Genomic DNA, 17,664 nt, shown 5'->3' on the forward strand with positions numbered 1-17,664 from the left:
GGGACGAGTTCGGGGGCGGGGCTTCGGAACTCTTGCGCTTGCGCCTGTGGACAAGGATGGGCGGGCGGTGGGTCTGGGTCTGCAGGCTAGACCTGTGGGCGGTGGGCCATGGTTGGTTGGATTGAGCAGGGCCGGTGGACGCCGAGCTGGAGGGGGTGGCAGTGAGCGGCGGCGGAGGCTGCGGGGTTCGACTTGGCTGATTGAGGAATCGGCCAGCGGCAGGTAAGAGCGAAGCTGCGGCCTTTTCTGCCCAGTCCTGTCGCTTTTTATAGGGTCGGGCCCTGTTCCCGGGCCTTGTGAGCCCGAGTTCCTGCTCTGCACGGCCGTGCCCTCGAACCGGACGGAGCGCACCCTCCGGGCAGCCCTGAGGCGTGGAGCTGGAAGGTCAGCCCAGGAAACTCGCCCATTTCACAGATTTGGAAATACATCCCCAGGGATAGGATTCGAATTGTACAGTATCTCTAAGATAGTTCAAGATAGAGGCCGAACGGGTACTCAAGTTATTTTTTACTTTCAGTCTGTCATTCTTTGACCATGCCAGCCTTGTTGAGAAATAAAAACGTTTCCTCAGTTTCTGTAACTGCAGCCTCCAATCTTGCGGAAGCGTGCTAGTCTGGAAGGAAAGTCTGCATGAATTAGTGTTGCTTTTACTGATGATTGACACTTGCTGCTTCAGACAGTAAACACCCTGAAAACAGCATCTTTGTTCAAATGAGTTATGTCGACTTTGTTTCCTCTGCCCTTTGGTGTCTTTGGAATTTATGTGTGTCCTCCCACCCCTAATAGCCCCCATGTCCAGTTTCCCCTTGGGAAAGAGTTGGTGACTGAGAGCCTTGGGGAGAGGAGAGTTCATCCCCTCTGAACTGGTGGCACTTGTCACTATGTTGGTAGGACTGAGGGATCAGAGTGTTCAAGGCTTGTGTTGGGGGTGATGCTGCTGCTGCCGCTAAGTTGGTTCAGTCCTGTCTGACTCTGTGCGACCCCATAGACGGCAGCCTAGCAGGCTCCCCCGTCCCTGGGATTCTCCAGGCAAGAACACTGGAGTGGGTTGCCACTTCCTTCTCCCATGCAGGAAAGTGAAAAGTGAAAGTGAAGTCGCTCAGTCGTGTCCGACTCTTAGCGACCCCATGGACTGCAGCCTACCAGGCTCCTCCGCTCATGGGATTTTCCAGGCAAGAGCACTGGAGTGGGTTGCCATTGCCTTCTCTGTTTGGAGTGATAGGGAAACTCTTATTTCCTGCCCTGTTCACTTCCATCACCACCCTTCACCCCTAATCCAGTTTTTTGAGCTCTGCTTTATCTCAGTTTCCTGAGATGAAAACTTCTTATGTTCAGTTGTGGTCCCATGGACTACATATTTCTTCCCTGGCATTCCCATACCCCCCTAAACCTCATTAAGTAAAATAAAGGAAGGGGGCCTTGGTCTCAGACTTCTTTTACATAATCTGGTCTTAAGCTCTGTACCTACAAGCTTTCAGCTTACATGTTTGTGTTGATTACTGGTTGGATAGTTTTCTAGAATGATTTCTAACTCTGAAGTGCAATGATTCCACCAGTGGTTTTCATTTCTCTCTTTATTGATCATGAAGAATGTAGCAGCTTACACTTATTTTGTGTTATCACATTGGCAGGATTGTCCTTGCTGTTATTTATAGGACAGATGGACATCTGACCAGCCTTTCCACTTTGGCATCCCTCCAGTTCGTTCATTCAACAAGTATTTATTGAGTACGTCCATGATCCAGGTATTGTGCTAAGCACTTTATAAACATTTCATTTGTATCTTACCAACGGTATATATAGTCATAAAGTGGGTAGAGCAGAAAGGTGCCTTAGTATTTAATCCTACTCTCTCATTAATGGGAACACAAGAAAACTGAGTCCCAACAGAATTTGGTGGTTTGCCCAAGGTCACAGATCTACTTCAGGGCAGAATTGAATCCTAAGTAGTCAAGTTATGGGGCAGGTAAGAGTTGGTAAGTCTGGTCTTTGAGGCATTTCCTGTAGAGGTCAGTAATTCCAGAAGTAGCTGAGACAATCTAAAAAGTTGAGAATCAGAAAATGAAGGTTTTTTTTCTTCTAAACAGGAGAGATGGCATATAATTTTTGTTTATTACAAATGAGGCACACATCTTATTTGCATGGTGTTGCTGTTAGGACAGGGGAGCCTGGTGGACTGCCATCTGTGGGGTCGCACAGAGTCGGACACGACTGAAGCGATTTAGCAGCAGCAGCTGTTAGGACAGGGGAGCCTGGTGGACTGCCGTCTATGGGGTCGCACAGAGTCGGACACGACTGAGCGACTTAGCAGCAGCAGCAGCAATAGCAGCTGTTAAAAATATTTTGGTAAATGGAAAACTCTCCATTAGCTGTAGTAAGGGAATGAACAATGGTGTAGATAACCTAAGTCACTTGGATTTGTTTTGGGGTAAAATGTTTCATTCCACTGTTACATTAGATTGTAGCTGTACACTATTTGAAAATTCATGCTTCAAGCCAAATCATTATTCCACACAATAGGAGTCCAAGTCGAAGGAGGTAGGAAGTTTGAGCTTTTCCTTTTCCTCTTTTCTGCACTGTCCCTTTGTTCTCTTAGCCGCTCAGAGATGATGGAAATGGCCAACTTACTTTATCCTGCTACAGAAGTAGGTCCGCTACTGAATTGTCTGTCTTCTCCTTGCTGGTTTTATCTGCTGGCTTTGTTTTTGCCATAAGTCTTCAGAGGGCTTATGGAAGGAGGTGATTAAGTTTTCTTTGAAAGGCCTCTTGTGGGGATATCAGGGTAGTAAGGAGAGTGCCTTGCTCCAGTTACTGAAATGACACCATCCCTACAGCGGATCAGCTTCCTCCAGTTTCTGCTGGGCTTTGAGCTGCCTGTTAAATAAGTCAGTGGAGTTGCAGAGGACAAAGTAGCCATAGGGGAAAATCAGATAATTTCCTCTCTGATAAGGCCTTTTATCTGCAGAATGGATGAGAATATCATCAAAGTAATCCGTATGTTCTGTTCTGGGTATTGCCTGGGTCGCTGACCTCCCGTGGCTGTTAGTTGAGGTAAAAATCACACGGAGGAGGTTAAGGCACTTTCAGAGGAGCCATGCACAGCGCTAAAGAGCTGGACAGGCTGGTTGGGACACCTGGGGCCAGGGCAGCAGCTGCAGAGAAAGCTCTCAAGTGTCCAGCTAGAACAGAGCAAGGGAAACTCATTACGCAGGGGGCAGGTCCTGTGGTCTTCTTCTGCCGTCCTCCATACCGCCATGTCTCCTGCTTGGTGGTGGTCTGCGCAGGACCCGAGTTGTTTTGTTCATGCTTGGGGTGGGGCTGGGACTAGAATTGGAGACAGGGCATCTTACGTCCTGCAAGGGGGAGGCGAGCTGTCCCCGCAGGAGACAGGGACTCTCGTGCCCCAGGCTAGTAATGGCAGTAGAACAGATAAGTGTCTTTTGCCTGGATAGCACCAGGGAAGATCTAGGTGCAGGATTCGTGTGGTGTGAACTCACTACCTCACTACTGTTCCTGGTGAAGACAGTTGTTAGGAGGTAGGGGCTTCCCTCGTGGCTCAGGCAGTAAAGAATCCGCTTGCAATGCAGGAGATCTGGGTTCAGTCCCTGGATTGGGAAGATCCTTGGAGGAGAGCATGGCAACCACTCCAGTATCCCTGCCTGGAGAATCCCCATGGAGAGAGGAGCTTGGCGGGTTACAGTCCATGGGGTCGCAAAGAGTCAGACACAACTGAGCAGCTAAGCACAGCTCGGCAGGCAGGAGACCCCGGACACCTCTGCTACAATGGCCAGGCCCACAGGGCCACGCGGATAGCTTTGTGCACATTGGTTGGGCTCTTCCAATGGTCTGTCCACGTAGACAGTTCCAGAGACCCTGCTTGAGCTTGGAGCTGCCTCCCTGTTTCCCAGCTGGTGACTGGCCCAGCAGGCCTCAGCCTTAGGTCTCTGCCTCCAGCCGCCCACTGGTGGGGCAGGGAGGGACAGGATCCAGGCTGGCCCCTCATGGTGCTGTGCTTTCCTAGGAGCCATGCGGGGCCAGTGGAGCCTGCTGCTGGGCCCTGCCCGCCTCTGCCTGCGCCTGCTTCTGCTCCTGGGCTACAGGCGCCGCCGCCCACCTCTGCTCCGCGGCCTGGTGCAGCGCTGGCGCTATGGCAAGGTCTGCCTGCGCTCCCTGCTCTACAACTCCTTCGGGGGCAGTGACACTGCCGTGGACGCTGCCTTTGAGCCTATCTACTGGCTGGTGGACAACGTGATCCGCTGGTGTGGGGTGGTGAGTGATGCCCGGGGGCAAGGAAAGGGTTGTTTGGGGAGCACATGTGTCTGGCGAACCTACCCTGGGTCAGGACCCACACTGGCCTCCTACCCTTGGGAAGCTCCTGAGTCTGCTCTGGGCATTGCCGAGCTCTCTCACAGCATCTTCCTGACCTCCCTGGTGTTGGCAGGTGTTTGTGGTGCTGGTGATTGTGCTGACCAGCTCCATCGTGGCCATCGCCTACCTGTGTGTCCTGCCCCTCATCCTCCAAACCTACTCCGTGCCCCGGCTCTGCTGGCATTTCTTCTATAGTCACTGGAATCTGATTCTCATCGTCTTCCATTACTACCAGGCTATCACCACCCCACCTGGATACCCACCCCAGGTGGGTACCCCCGTCCAGGGGCATGGGGGTGGAAGAGAACTGCAGGCCCCAGGAGCCAATCCCAGGAATGGGGAGGGAGAGTGCCTTGGTGTTTCTGAGGTGCGAAACCAGTGCTGCCGTAGGCGTCACGTTGCTTTTCTCCCTCTGCACAGGGCAGGAATGATATGACAACAGTCTCCATCTGTAAGAAGTGCATTAACCCCAAGCCAGCCCGAACACACCACTGCAGCATCTGCAATAGGTGGGTCTCTGGGAACCCCAGCCCTGGCCCTTTTGCTGTAGCCCCAGGGCAAAACCTAGACCTGGCATTTGCCTGGACATTCACGGGGTACCCTGTCATGTGCCAGGCCATGTGTCCTGAGGACATGGGCCCCAGGATGGTCCTGCGAGTTATGCGTTATCACCACTTGGGGAAAGTGAGGTTCAGAGAGAGGGGTCAGGGTAGGCAAGAGACCCGAGTTACCTTGTCCAGTGTCGTGTAGCCAGTGAAGCAGGGTTTGAAGCAAGGCCTGGCTGTCCTCAAAGTCTGTGCCCTTTCCGCCTCAGCAGGATGCTGGTCCTTGTAGGAAAGGATTGGCACTGACATCTCAAGAACCTTGGCCACCGTAACAGAGCCTGTGTCCCTCCCTCACAGGTGTGTGCTGAAGATGGATCATCACTGCCGTATCCTTTTGCTATCTCCTCTGCCTGAAACCTCCTCCTTTAGCTCCAGAGCACTGCACAGGTTTAAGGGCCAGAGACCCAAGGCTTCTAGCTTCACCCTGCAGAGTGGGGCTTCCGCTGGGCTCAGGAGAAGTTAGTAGAAGAGCAGTTGTGGGGACTAGCCATCTCCTGGGAATAACAGGAGGCTTATGTGCTGTCTGGGACGGATCTTCTGGGAGCAAGGCCTCTCTCCCTAACAGCTCTTCCTTTCGTAGACTTTCGTGCTAACATCTATCGGATAGAAAGAGAGGTCTTGTTCAGTGGGTTGTCCAGTGGGGGTCCAGATAGAACCATCGGTCCCTTTCTGCTGTCCCACACAGATGTCTGGTAAACCCGTTTGTCTGAATACTGGCAGACTCATTTTACTAAAGGATTCCAGCTTTCATGATCTCCTGGTGGGACTTGTGAGGGCTTTGAAAAGCTTTAACCCTTTCACCTCAACTTCAGGGAAGTCCCATATTTTCCTACCTTTGGTGACGGAATCCTTGGGCTTGGATGATATTGTTAGGAACCACAGAGAAACCAGGACATCCCCAGAAGTTGTGTGTTTGGTCTTGTCCTTAATCCTTTCCCCACCAGCCTGGCTAAACAACTGTGTGGGCCACTATAACCATCGGTACTTCTTCTCTTTCTGCTTTTTCATGACTCTGGGCTGTGTCTACTGCAGCTATGGAAGCTGGGACCTTTTCCGGGAGGCTTATGCTGCCATCGAGGTGAGCCCATAGTTAGGAAAAAGAGCAGCTCAGTAGAGAGCACTCTGGGGTGTGGAATTTTCCCTACGAAGGGGCTGGTAGCAACCCCCTCTCCTAGAGGCTTGAGAGTGTAACCAGCACTGTTTTCCATCCCCTTAGAAAATGAAACAGCTCGACAAGAACAAACTACAGGCGGTTGCCAACCAGGTGGGCTCTCCCCACCCCACTGCCTCCTGCTGCTCAGGCCAGGGGTATAGAGTTGCTGAGGCACCTGGGGCCCACCTGTTAGTCGAGTTGTAGAGACTGGGCTGAGGCCAGTCGAGACTGGATCAGGGGTGTTCTGGGGGCTGCCTGCCACAAGTAGGCCAAGTGGCCTGGGGACCAGCTGGGAGTCCCTGGTATGTGAGTTTTTGGCTCTCTATCCCATTTCACCTTCTTTGGGCTGAGCAAGGGCTCTTCCTTGGTGATGGCCTGAGCAGTAAGGAGTCCATGTTAGTCTGTGTGATGGGGTTCCAGGGGACAGAGGTTGGGCCGGGCCAGTCTGACGATCCTTTGCTCCTGGTCTGTCTGCATCTGCATCAGGATCCCCGGGCCTTTTAGGACTCCTTGCTCTGAGCAGATTGTCGGCTTGAGATTGTGCCTCTGCTGCTGTTTTGGTCCTTAGTGGGGCTCCCTGTTCTCTCCCTCCATTCTATTCTGGGTGTGATCTGGTCCCCTCCCTAGGGGATTACAGCCACACAGTTCTAACTGGGAAGTGGAGTGGCTTCCCCTGGAGCCCCGTTTGTGTTGTCACAGCTAAAGGCCCAGGGTTGGTCCCTCCTGTGCTTTACCATCCTGTCCAGACCCGCTCTGCCCAGTGTATGTCCACATGACGATGCCACTGGCTTGGTCCACCCATCTGGCTGCTGCCCTGACTCCTCTGTGGCTTAACCCCCTCTCTTCTCCCCCTGGGCCTGGATCACTTCCCTGCCTGCAGGTGCTGGGTTCTGGTGGAGACCAGCAGAGTCAATGAGCCAGACTGTGCTGTTTTCTTTTCCTAGACTTACCATCAGACCCCACCACCCACCTTCTCCTTCCGAGAAAGAGTGACTCACAAGAGTCTTGTCTACCTCTGGTTCCTGTGCAGGTATCTTAAGTCTCATTTTTGACAGTTTAAGGGAGGGGCAGCTTCAGAAAGCCTTTTACAGATCCCACACAGGCAGGAACCCCTCCCTGTATGAACTGTTGCTGTTCTTAAGTCTCACTTAGGTTGGCCAAGAATAGAGCTTAATTTTCTCCAGCATTTTGGGGGAGGGAACACAAAGGACTTGGCACGGAGGGTTTGGTATGTGCCAAGGGAAGTTCAACTCCTTCTTTTAAGAGCAGATGCATTTTGTAGAGGAGGAAAATTGCAGATGTGAGGGGGTGAGGTGATTTGTTCCATGATACGCAAGTAGAGATGGTAGAGCTGGAATCTGATGTGCCATTTTATTTTGATCCTTGGTGCTTTTACTCCCTTGTCTCCCAAGCATGGGTATTTTAGGAAATATATAACATTTTCATTAGTAATAGACTTATTTCCCCATTCTTCTTGCCTCATGATTTATTCTTAGCCCATATAGATGCTTTCTCATGGATGCTGTTTTTATCAGTAGATGCAGTGAAGTAAAAGTTCATTTAGGACCCATCAGCTGGAAGAGAAGGCAGAAGTCCCTCACCAGTCACTGTTGCTCAACGAAATTTCAGACCTACTCATGGCCTCTAACCCTCTTCATGCTGCCCCCCATCTTTGCCCTTTTCTCCTCAGTTCTGTGGCACTGGCCCTGGGTGCCCTGACTGCATGGCACGCCGTGCTCATCAGTCGAGGTGAGACGAGCATCGAAAGGCACATCAACAAGAAGGAGCGTCAGCGGCTGCAGGCCAAGGGCAGAGTGAGTAGGGCTGGGACTGGGGTGCTGGGCGAGTGGGTAAACCAAACCTGTTGCTGTGACGAGCTGGTTTTTCCCCCATGGTCAGGGCCAACTAGGGCAGGCCAGAAGCCCAGAACTTGCCTAGCCAATTTAGGCTCAAAATTGGTTTAAGGAAAAGGGTTCCTAGAAACATTTTTCTTTGCTCTAGGTTTTTAGGAATCATTACAACTATGGCTGCTTGGACAACTGGAAGGTATTCCTGGGTGTGGACACAGGAAGGTAAAGTAAAACATGAAGATCAGCGCTGTCCATTGCACTTTCTGTGTGGGAAGAACATCCTACACCTGTGTTACCCAAGACCTGAGCTGCTAGTCACATATGGCTTCTGAGTGCTCGAAACGTGGCTCATGTATTAGAGGACTGAATTTTAATTTCATTTTCACCGATTTAATTAGGCACATGTGGCTAGTGGCTACTATATTGGTACAGCAGCAGATGACTACAGTAGAATCCTGAAAGCTGTTCTCAGGAAGGGACCTCTAGCTAGGGTCTGTTGGCCACCGGTGACCTCCCGTTTGTATGGCAGTGTTGGATTTCAAGCAGATGACTTGTGGGACTGAAGTTATTGTGGACAGAGGTCCTAAGACAATAAATGGAGCTAGCTCCCTCAGCCCAAGAGACAGAGATAGATCGTTTTTTAGATTGCAGCTACTGAGGCAGTAGTAAGTAGGTGACCCATCAAGTACCTGCCCTCCTCCCTTTTCTATCCTCATTATTGCTGCCTGTCACTATGCTCGCAGTGCCCATTAGAAGTTAGCTCAAAACCTCTAAAGGCCTTCAAGGCACCAGAGGTTGTATTTCTTGGACTAAGTTGGAACTTCTGTTACTTGTGTGATGAATGCCTTGAGCTATCTTTGCTGTGGCATGAGGATCAGGGAGGAAGACTGGCAACGCCTGGATCTCAGGAGTATTTGTCTTCTCTTACAGGCACTGGCTTACTCGGGTGTTGTTACCTTCCAGTCACTTGCCCCACGGGAACGGAATAAGCTGGGATCCCCCGCCCTGGGTGACTGCTCACTCAGCCTCTGTGATGGCAGTGTGAGCGTGTAAGCTGGAGTGTGTCAGCCACAACTTGAGCACCACCCTGCTTCCTGCGTTGCCTCAAGGGCCTCCAAGGATAGCTTCTCGGGATCCTTGAGCCAAAAGAGCCAGTGGGCCTGCCCCCAAGGTACCATGCAGGGACAACTCAAGGACTGATCTCCTGGCTGCTGCAGAAGCAAGGCACGATGTGGAGAAATCCTAGGACTGATGTCCCTTTACTCAGGCAAACAGAAGTTCCAGCCCCAGACTGGAGATCAGGCAGCTAGCAACCTTGCCAGGTTGACCCCGACCTCCTCCAGGTTACAGCACTGGGGTTGGCCACCACCTCTTCCACTTGCCGTCTGAGGAAGCAGCTGAACGGTAGAGATGAGATTCTGGCTTCTCAACAGGGCAAAGATACCAGGCCTATTGCTGAGGTCACTGCCACTTCTCATGTGCTGCTGAAGGGAGCAAAAATAAAGGTATCTGATTTTGTAAAGACTGTAGCTTTTCACTCTTTGCCTTTCCTGTGGGACGGGGAAGGGGGAATCAGGGTCAGGGCCTAGTGAGCACATGTTCTGGTCCTGCCACCCGTGCCTCACTTGGCGGTGTTGGATGTCCTCAACAATTCCTATCGTTTCTGTTCTAGGTCAAGCAGTGATGCTTCTGAGGCGTAAGTGGAAGAGGGAAATAACTGACAGCCCCGTTACCAAAAAAATCTTTATTCTTCAGCAGGTACACATACACACCACCCTCCCTGGTCCTCAGGGCCACACACATCTGCATTCACCCTCAGCAGCACAGCTCCTTTTTTCTGACATATAAATGGAAGAGCTCCAAGACCAAGGATCATTCTTCAAACACAAGCAGTCTCACACGCAGCTACTTCCCAAATCCATTAGAAATCAGGATTCCCATATTTCTTGCACAGCCATGCGGCAGAGGCCTGGCATTTGTGTTGTGTCTGTGGGAAAGGCAGTCAGGGGCCAGCGGTCTCCCTGCCTGGGCAAGGCGGCTCGATGGTTAGTAATTTCAGGTTAGGCTGTCAGTCAGTGTAGGCCAGGGATGGGGGCTCAGCTGCCAGGGCTCCCCAGTAGAAACCTGTAGGCAAAAAAGAATGTTGACAGCATTGGCGGTGAGGCTCACTTCAGTCCTCTCTCCCCCCGTGACCTAGAAACTCACCATTCTCCCCTGGCTGACACTGCTTCCTTGCGCACCAGCCTCTTCTTGTCATCCAGGGGTTTGGCTAAGGCCCGGATCACCTGTGGTTTGTATGGCAGCAGCTGTGGAGTTAGAGGACTTCATCTTAGCCTTGTTCAACCAAGGTAACCAAAAAAGTTGCTCTGACTCTACATCTAATATTCTTCCTATTCTTGTACTGACTCCAGACAGTGTTGTGTGGCAGGCTGGCCATTCCATTTTCAGGGACTCAGGAAATCCTTGCCTATCTGTACTATATAGTGCATACCTCAGTAGCACAGCCGGGTGGCCAGTCCTGCCTGCTTAAGGCAGAAAGGTGCCCTTGGCTCTTCTAGGAAGTTTCCAGGCCAGAGAGGGACACCTGTGGTACTCACCACGGGGGTGGGCAGGCGAGTGAGAGCGTGCATACACTGCAGTGCAGCGATCCGGACCGCCTAGAACACAACCATAAGGAGGTGAGGGGAAGCCCACGAAGGGGACATGTACAGGCCAAAGAGTCGTCAAGGCTCAACGCACCATGGAAGGGCTGGCACTGAGGTTCAGGAACTTGGTGACGAGGGTGTCAACGTGAAGACTCATGACCTGGGGCGCTTCCAGTAGAAGAGGCTGAAGGCAGCTCAGGGTTGAGAGCTGCACCACAGAGTCAGGGCAGGACAGGGCCTCCAGCAGCAGGGAGAGCAGCTAAGGGGTCACAGGAAAGGGCGGGGTGACCACATCTTTGATAAGCCTGCTTCTCCTCCCCTTTCCAGCCGCAGCATGCGGAGGAGAATGGCTCCGTCCCTGTTTAGAGGCTGTGACGGCAAGGCTTACCGTGGGCAGCTCTGGCAAGAGCACAGGCTTTGGCAGCCTGTTAAGTACATGAGACAGACCCTTCAGGTAGTTTGGCTTCACATCTGCAAAAAAATGGAAAAGCCTAGGGGAAAACTGGGCTCAGACAGAGCTTGGGATTTCAATTCCAATCTCTGGTGAAGCTGGGACATCAGCCTACAGAGATTTTTATTTTTTCTTTTTTAGAAAAAAACAAAAAGTCCCTCAGGCTCAGAATAGGCAAGGTATACCCATCAAAGGAAGAGCGGGTCAAGAATCCAGATGTTCTGCCCTCTGGTAGAGGCCATACTATTCTCTAAAGAAGCACTCAGGCTCTAAATTCTGACCGTGGCCTGAACAAAGGAGAGATCTATATATTTGAGGGCCTTCCTCTAACCTCTCCTCACCTTGCGGAGCAGCATGGAAGCCCCGGACCAAAGCGGGCACGTTATCCGTGAAGAACCGCTGGCGGAACATGATCCGCACTTCAGCATGGCCAGCACGAGTTAGCACATCAGTGCAGTCGGACATGAGCAGAGAGAAGCCATCAGCTGCTGCCGGGCCTAGTTCTGGATCACTCAGGAGGCCCATGAGCTGGAGGAAAGAGAGCTTTTGAGGTACATCAGTGGGGAAGGATCTTAAATACCAAGAGGAGGACAGCAGTCATTTTAGGGAGGAAGGGGATCAAGAGCGAAGTTCCCATTTAGATCCTCGGTTCTGCTTGTTCAGCAAAGACTTACCCGCTCTGTAAGGCAGGAACTGAGAGGATGGTATCTAAGCACTAAGGCTTTTGTGACCTGTCACCAGAGAGAAAGAAAAGTCAGGGCAAGATGCCCAAACCCTGAGAAGCATGCAGGGTTCAATGGAGAGATTTTATTTAACCAGATTAACTGCTCTAACAAACTGCATTCCGACTCCTTACCCAGAGAAGCAGTGTGAAGGCCTGACTACGACAGGGCCCAGAGCTCAGCCCAGCCTCCACTTTGTCCACAGCCAGCTGCAGAAATTCATCCAGCTCTTGCCCTAAAAAGGAGGTAGGAAATGCTGACGCATGTGTGTCTGTTTTGACAACAAAGGCTGTAAATCCTTTAAATGCAGAAGCCGTTAGAAAAGAACCATGTCATTTTGGCTGTGGACTTGGCCCACTTAGCTCTAGGACACCATCATGAGCCTGGGATTCTCATAATGTTGGGGTGCTGGCATAGAAAAGTCTACTTCTAATAAAAGGTCTTTTTTTTGAAAAGAGCTGTCCACTTCTAATAAAGAATTAGCCCTGATAGCCCCCTGCAGGGAACAGGAGGACGGAACCAGACAGAGCATTCTGGTTGAAATCCTCATCTTCTTACATCCTATAAAGCTTTGCCCAGCTCTGGTCTTGACTCCTGTCCCAAGGGCTATCCCATGGAAAGCCTGATTATATTAGCAAACTCCTTTTAAAAAGAGAATGAGTTACTACTAAACTTCAAGACTGCATCAGAAGTTGATTCTCCCTCCAGTACCTGCAGGGTGCTTGTTCAGGAGTCCTGCGAAGCACTTGGTGGCTGCAGTAGAGGAGAAGGGGCAGCTTTGGCAGCAGCTCAGCTCTAAAAGCTCCCGCATGAGTCGGTTCAGCTGTGGGATTTCCACCTGTGGAAAACCTGGTCGTGTCATGGACCCAGAGAACACTTGAACTCCAAGCGACAACCAGGAGAGAGTGGCAGCAGGGGCCAGGGTGAAGGAGAAGTGAATTCTCCAGTGGGAAAAACAGAAAATCAGCTTAGCTGCGACAAACTTCAGCCCAGAAGTCACCTGGGCTCCAGCTCCCCGGTCAGGATTAAACTGGGGTATTCCCCAAAGGTTGTGGTCACTTACGTTTCGAGGCAGGGAGCAGACAAAGGCCATAAGCAGTGCAACCAGTCGCCTCTGCCCTGAGGAGCCATCCTGTAAGGAAGAAGAATCCTATCAAGCCTGTCGCACCAGCAAGAGACTTGTGACCCTGATGACACCCATCCCAGATTTGCCACAAAGATATGAAGGGCAGATGTCCCAAGACTGTTCCCCATCTGGGTCTGATCCATCGGACCCTCACCTGGAATGGCTGGAATCTGCCAGAGAAGCTGTTTTCAGGCAGGAAGGAGATGTTGCCGTCCAAGAAGAGGGGCACGATGTGGGCGACACTCTGGGCGGCTAAACTAGGGGGTATACCTAGTGTCACCAAGGAGCCAGGGTTCTACAGCAGCCCTGGGGTTCCCGGGACTCACTGAGTCCAGGGACCAGAGCATGCTCACTCACAACTTCAACAAATACTAACTCAGCACATACTATATGCCAGGAACCATTCCTGTCCTAAGCCTTGGTACTACAGCAGTGACCAAGCCAGATCAAGTCCCTGTTCCCCTGGAGCTTATAATCTAGCAAGAGGACTCTGTATATGTCAAAAATGCTTCATAGGTGACTCTTAAGCACACCTATCTGTAGCTAAGAACCATCAGTCCATGGCTCCCCAAAACCTCATCCACAGTCCATGGTGCTAAAAAAGCCCTTCTTTCTTTGCCAATAAGACTTACAAAACAAATAACCGCCTTCACATTTACACCTGGGTGAGAGGACAGCTCAGAAGGCAATCATCTGCTACTTCTTCCCAAGAACGCTAGCCTCCCCGGGATCAAGCCGCATGCAAGACTAGACTCACTCAGGGCTCAAGTGGGTGGTGGCAGTGGCAATGACCGACGCCACAGTGGCCAAGACCTCATCCTCCAACAGGACTTTTCTCAGAACTGAGTGCTCCTTCTCTGCCAAATCAGAACACACACAAGCACAGGCCATGACTGTGGCTCACACGATTAGGTCCTGTCCCCCTCGTGACTCTGGGCCTTGGCTCTCGTTACAGCAGGAGCAGTTTGTAACCTGTCCTCTGGCAGTGCTGTAGCCCTGGGAACCAGCAAGGCACCAGAAGCAGGAATGTCTAACGTGGGCCACAGGGAGTTCCCGAGAATTGCCTCTGACTAGACAACAGTGGGAAATAAGGCCAGCTAATAGGAATATTCTTAACATCAGGACTGTTAGTCTTTTCAAAAACTTAAAGGTAATGTGGATTTATCTTTGCGGCTCCTCTTACACAGCAGCTACCATACACACGTACGTTACTGTTGCTAAACATTACGAATTAACTTACTTAATCTTATTTACCAACTACCCTGTGATATATAGGTATTACTCTCCATCTCCTTTGCACAAGTGAGGAAACAGAGCTTAGAAGGGCTAGGTATCTTCACCTAAGTTAGCAGGTGGTGGCTTCCCTGGTGGCTCAGACGGTAAAGACTCCACCTGCAATGTGGAAGACCTGGGTTCGATCCCTGGGTTGGGAAGATCCCCTGGGGAAGGGCATGGCAACCCACTCCAGTATTCTTGCCTAGAGAATTCCCATGGACAGAGGAGCCTGACAGGCTACAGTCTGTGGGGTCGCAAAGAGTCGGACACGATTGAGTGACTAAACACGTAAGTGAGCAAGTGATGGAGTTGACCATGAGACCCAACCAGGTCTGCTAAACTCCAGAGCCTAATTCTAACTAATCTAATTACACAGCAATTGAAGGGGAGGGGGGGAAAGTGTGCATCCTTTTTAGTGTTGCTAACACTAGTAGATTTTGGTTCTTTCCAGAGGTCAGGTTGGCACCTTTTGATTAAAGTGAAATCTCATTATGTGGACACAGAATTCAAAAGACACCTCTGCTGGTGCAAGATGCAATACCAGTGAAACCCTGCAGGTGGCAGTGCTGTTCACCACTAGTGCACAGGCTGGGGTGAAAGGAGAGAGGGTTGTGCAAAGGGGCAAGTTACCTGCTGTGGAAGCCTGCACAGCCAAGGCAAGCAGGCAGGGGACAGCTGTCTGATGGAAGTACCAGCAGCTCTCGGGGTCTCGCTGGCATTTTTCTGCCACCTGCTGGAGGCTCTGACAGACAGCAATAACTTCACTGGTTCCTGGACTCATACTCCCTGTGTGGTGAGAAAGTTTTCTGTAAGGTTTTCTTAAAAGCACTCCCAGGCCTGTCAGATATGGGATATAGGGAGAATAATCAAAGATAAGTCTCTCATTAATATAAAGAGCCAAGTCATTTTATCCAGGAGCGGAGACCTGCCCTGCCAGCCAACAGAAGCACTGATACACAGCGTGGGGGTGAGGGGAGCTACCCTCTTGCACAGTCGGAGATCTATGTGTCAGTTATAATCCTCCTTGAAGCGGTTCTTCCGTATCTGCAGTTCTGCATCTGTGGACTCAACCAACTGCGATCATGTTGTACTACAGTTTTTACCCAGTGAAAAAAAATCTGTGTGTGCTGTACAAACTTGCCTTAAGGGTCAAACACACATTCTCCTTTAGTTTTCATAACAACCCCCTCAGCAGTATCATTTCCCCCATTTTACAGAGGAGGATGTGAAAGCTCAATAAATTAGCAGTGGTTTTTCCAGGGTCACACACCCAGGCTGTGCTCTGAATCCAGCGTTCTTTCTATTGTGTATCAGGTGCTGGATCATCCTCTGTTGACTGGATCAACCGCAGAGGATGGGGCAGTACAGAGTGGGGGGCTTAGGGAATTAGTGAGGGCCCACAGCGGGCATGCACAGGTTCGTAACAGCCACAGCTGTTGTCGCTTGTGAGGAGCAGTGCTCCTCACACTCCAGGGTGTGTACAATTCATCTGGAGATCCTGCTAAAATGCAGATTCTGACCAGTGGGGCCTGAGATTGTGCATTTTTTTTTCAGCTGGAACACTGTTTAAGTCTACATAATGCCTTGTCGCACAGAGAAGAGAATACCGGAATAGGTTAGACTTTCTTTCTATAGCAAGCTCAAATTGTGTCAGACAGTTTTATCTGCTACAGAGTGCTGCTTGCATGAGATTCTGCATTTCTAATAAGCTCCCAGATCATGCCCATGCTCCTGGTTGATGAACTCTATTTTGAGTAGCACAGCCTTACAGTGGTGCTTTTCAATTGATTCCACACTAAAATCATTGAGGCATTCTTAATAATTGTTGCCCAAATCCCATCCCTCCTTAGAGACTGAATCAGTTGGACTGCATGGGGCTCAGGCTGGCAGCATGTTTTCAAGTTCCTATGTGACTCTTACTAGAGCCATCACTGGAACCACTGTTTTAGACACATCAACTCCAAAGCTGACTGCAAAGAAATTAAAAAAAAAAAAAAGCTGACTGCAGCGCCCCCTGCAGCCCAGCTCCTCAGTGCCTGTTCCCTGTAGTCACCTCTGTTCATCTGGCACAGATGCTGCAGCAGAAGAGGCAGCGTCTCCTTGACGATGCTGGGATGTGTGGATACAGCTGATAAGGCTTGCAGACAGCGTGGACGCCGGGAGCACCTGGTGGGCCCATCCCCTCTAGCCAAATCTGACTCCTCTGAAAAGCAACCCAGGAGATCAGGTTTCACTTTGTGATGGCAAGCATGAAGGAACTCCCCCACCCCCGCCCCACCAGCTTCCCTGGGAAGGAGCAAGCCACAGAAGGTCAGAGACACGTACCTGAACACAGATCCTCAGCAAGCTTGGGCACTAGGTGGCTGCTGAAGGCCACGGGGTAGAGAGTGGCCAGGCTTCCTGATGCTTCCAGGGCTGCCACCCTGCTGGGGCACAGGGCAGGTGAGCATTAGCTGAGCTGGCTCCATGGCTCTCTTGCCTAGGCCTCCCATTAGGCAGATTCAGGAGTGTGGGTTTCTGAGACCACCTTTCTAAAAAAGCAGGATTCAAGTACCTATACCACTAAGTTGGACAGGGCTTCTTAATGCCCCCCAAAAGAGAACATTCCCACAACAATCGCTCCAACCAGTTAGCAGCCAGAGCTAAGCACAGACTCCATGTCCTCTGGGAAAGCCAAGGGTCAGGAGCATGGCGCCCTGGAATAGCTGGCTCTATCTTGCTGTCTCATATTCTCACCAACTCTGGGAATCCTCCTCCAGGAAGCTCAGTCTGTACAGGTGACCCACTGCTAGCTCCAAATCCCCAGAAGACAGGAGATCTGTATTAGAAGGAGACATAAACCTCATCTTTCTTCCCCAGCAGCCACCACCATCCTTCCCAAAGTCCTATTAGAAATCCCAAATCATACAGAATTGTGAGAACCAGGGCATAAAGACTGCTCTTTAAGACAGAAAACCACAGGAAAGGGACCAAAAGCTCCAATCTTTTCTCTTTCCCTTAAGTGTACCTGGCTGAGCACCCAACACTGTGAGTGTGCGAATGCCAACAAGCTGAAGCTGGGTGTTGGGGTCTGTCAGGGCCATGAATATCAGTGAGCACAGCTGGTCCTTGAAGCCACTCAGAGGTCTTTCATCTAGGGAGAAACAGAGTCCAGGTTAGAGGGAAACCTCATTCAGCACTGATACAAAGATAACTTGGGGCAGATTTTTTTTTTGGCTGTGCAACATGGAACATGGGATCTTAGTTCCCCAACCAGGCATCAAACCAATGCTCCCTGCAGAGGAAGCATGGAGTCCTAACCACTGGACCAGGGAACTGCTGGGACAGATTTAAAGAATTTAATCCATTGGATATCCAGGAAGTACACTAGGAAAAAAAATGAACAGGGCTCATTTCTTAAGTGTTCTCTTGTGCTACAACTTGAGAACAACAGGTCAGCTGTTCTAGGCTCCTTCTCTGTAGCACTCCC

At 50.9% G+C, this 17,664-nt stretch overlaps 2 protein-coding genes and 1 non-coding gene across 17 annotated transcripts in view; 1 reads left to right on the top strand and 2 right to left on the bottom strand.

Annotated features, from left to right (window-relative positions):
• The first annotated feature begins 11 nt into the window (after positions 1 to 11).
• On the top strand, positions 12 to 9,501 carry ZDHHC16 (zinc finger DHHC-type palmitoyltransferase 16). 10 transcript variants are annotated; one of them, XM_040254801.1, is made up of 12 exons: positions 33 to 222; positions 1,632 to 1,745; positions 4,022 to 4,269; positions 4,442 to 4,636; positions 4,789 to 4,877; positions 5,271 to 5,299; positions 5,918 to 6,051; positions 6,190 to 6,237; positions 7,071 to 7,156; positions 7,817 to 7,940; positions 8,128 to 8,198; positions 8,907 to 9,501. In XM_040254801.1, the coding sequence occupies exons 3-12, from the start codon at positions 4,027 to 4,029 to the stop codon at positions 9,019 to 9,021; spliced, it is 1,134 nt and encodes a 377-aa protein (XP_040110735.1). In that variant the 5' UTR covers positions 33 to 222; positions 1,632 to 1,745; positions 4,022 to 4,026; the 3' UTR covers positions 9,022 to 9,501. The 10 variants fall into 10 exon arrangements, with proteins under 10 accessions (XP_040110736.1, XP_040110740.1, XP_040110742.1 ...); XM_040254803.1 differs by having other exon boundaries at positions 38 to 222; positions 1,656 to 1,745; XM_040254802.1 differs by lacking the exon at positions 1,632 to 1,745 and having other exon boundaries at positions 12 to 222.
• A 204-nt stretch (positions 9,502 to 9,705) lies between these two features.
• Positions 9,706 to 17,664, bottom strand: part of MMS19 (MMS19 homolog, cytosolic iron-sulfur assembly component) — a 34,555-nt gene continuing 26,596 nt past the window's right edge. For 2 of the 6 annotated variants that reach the window (XM_040254800.1, XM_040254799.1), the window contains 16 exons: positions 17,203 to 17,328; positions 16,932 to 17,013; positions 16,521 to 16,621; positions 16,249 to 16,398; positions 14,826 to 14,981; positions 13,678 to 13,777; positions 13,075 to 13,177; positions 12,506 to 12,926; positions 11,929 to 12,029; positions 11,747 to 11,803; positions 11,414 to 11,600; positions 11,010 to 11,092; positions 10,716 to 10,880; positions 10,574 to 10,633; positions 10,182 to 10,282; positions 9,929 to 10,100 (listed from right to left, as the gene is read on the bottom strand). In XM_040254800.1, the coding sequence (XP_040110734.1) occupies positions 10,073 to 10,100; positions 10,182 to 10,282; positions 10,574 to 10,633; positions 10,716 to 10,880; positions 11,010 to 11,092; positions 11,414 to 11,600; positions 11,747 to 11,803; positions 11,929 to 12,029; positions 12,506 to 12,926; positions 13,075 to 13,177; positions 13,678 to 13,777; positions 14,826 to 14,981; positions 16,249 to 16,398; positions 16,521 to 16,621; positions 16,932 to 17,013; positions 17,203 to 17,328 (2,021 nt within the window). In that variant the 3' untranslated portion in view covers positions 9,929 to 10,072. Of the gene's footprint in view, positions 10,101 to 10,181; positions 10,283 to 10,573; positions 10,634 to 10,715; positions 10,881 to 11,009; positions 11,093 to 11,413; positions 11,601 to 11,746; positions 11,804 to 11,928; positions 12,030 to 12,505; positions 12,927 to 13,074; positions 13,178 to 13,677; positions 13,778 to 14,825; positions 14,982 to 16,248; positions 16,399 to 16,520; positions 16,622 to 16,931; positions 17,014 to 17,202; positions 17,329 to 17,664 lie in introns of all 6 variants that reach the window. The other 4 variants (XM_040254797.1, XM_040254798.1, XM_040254795.1 and 1 more) reach the window with 4 other exon arrangements.
• On the bottom strand, positions 15,757 to 15,878 carry LOC120874015. The gene has a single exon (XR_005723584.1). It is a non-coding gene; the product is annotated as a small nucleolar RNA SNORA28 (small nucleolar RNA).

This window comes from Oryx dammah, unplaced genomic scaffold (assembly GCF_014754425.2).
Source record: "Oryx dammah isolate SB20612 unplaced genomic scaffold, SCBI_Odam_1.1 HiC_scaffold_14, whole genome shotgun sequence".
NCBI classification, from domain to species: Eukaryota; Metazoa; Chordata; class Mammalia; order Artiodactyla; family Bovidae; genus Oryx; species Oryx dammah.

Excerpts from the sequence above, each read along its gene's own strand:
- ZDHHC16 (XM_040254802.1), top strand. The coding sequence starts at position 4,027 with ATGCGGGGCCAGTGGAGCCTGCTGCTGGGCCCTGCCCGCCTCTGCCTG. Across the intron at positions 4,878-5,270 it reads CACTGCAGCATCTGCAATAG|GTGTGTGCTGAAGATGGATC; the intron begins GTGGGTCTCTGG and ends CCTCCCTCACAG. Across the intron at positions 8,199-8,906 it reads CTGGGTGTGGACACAGGAAG|GCACTGGCTTACTCGGGTGT; the intron begins GTAAAGTAAAAC and ends CTTCTCTTACAG.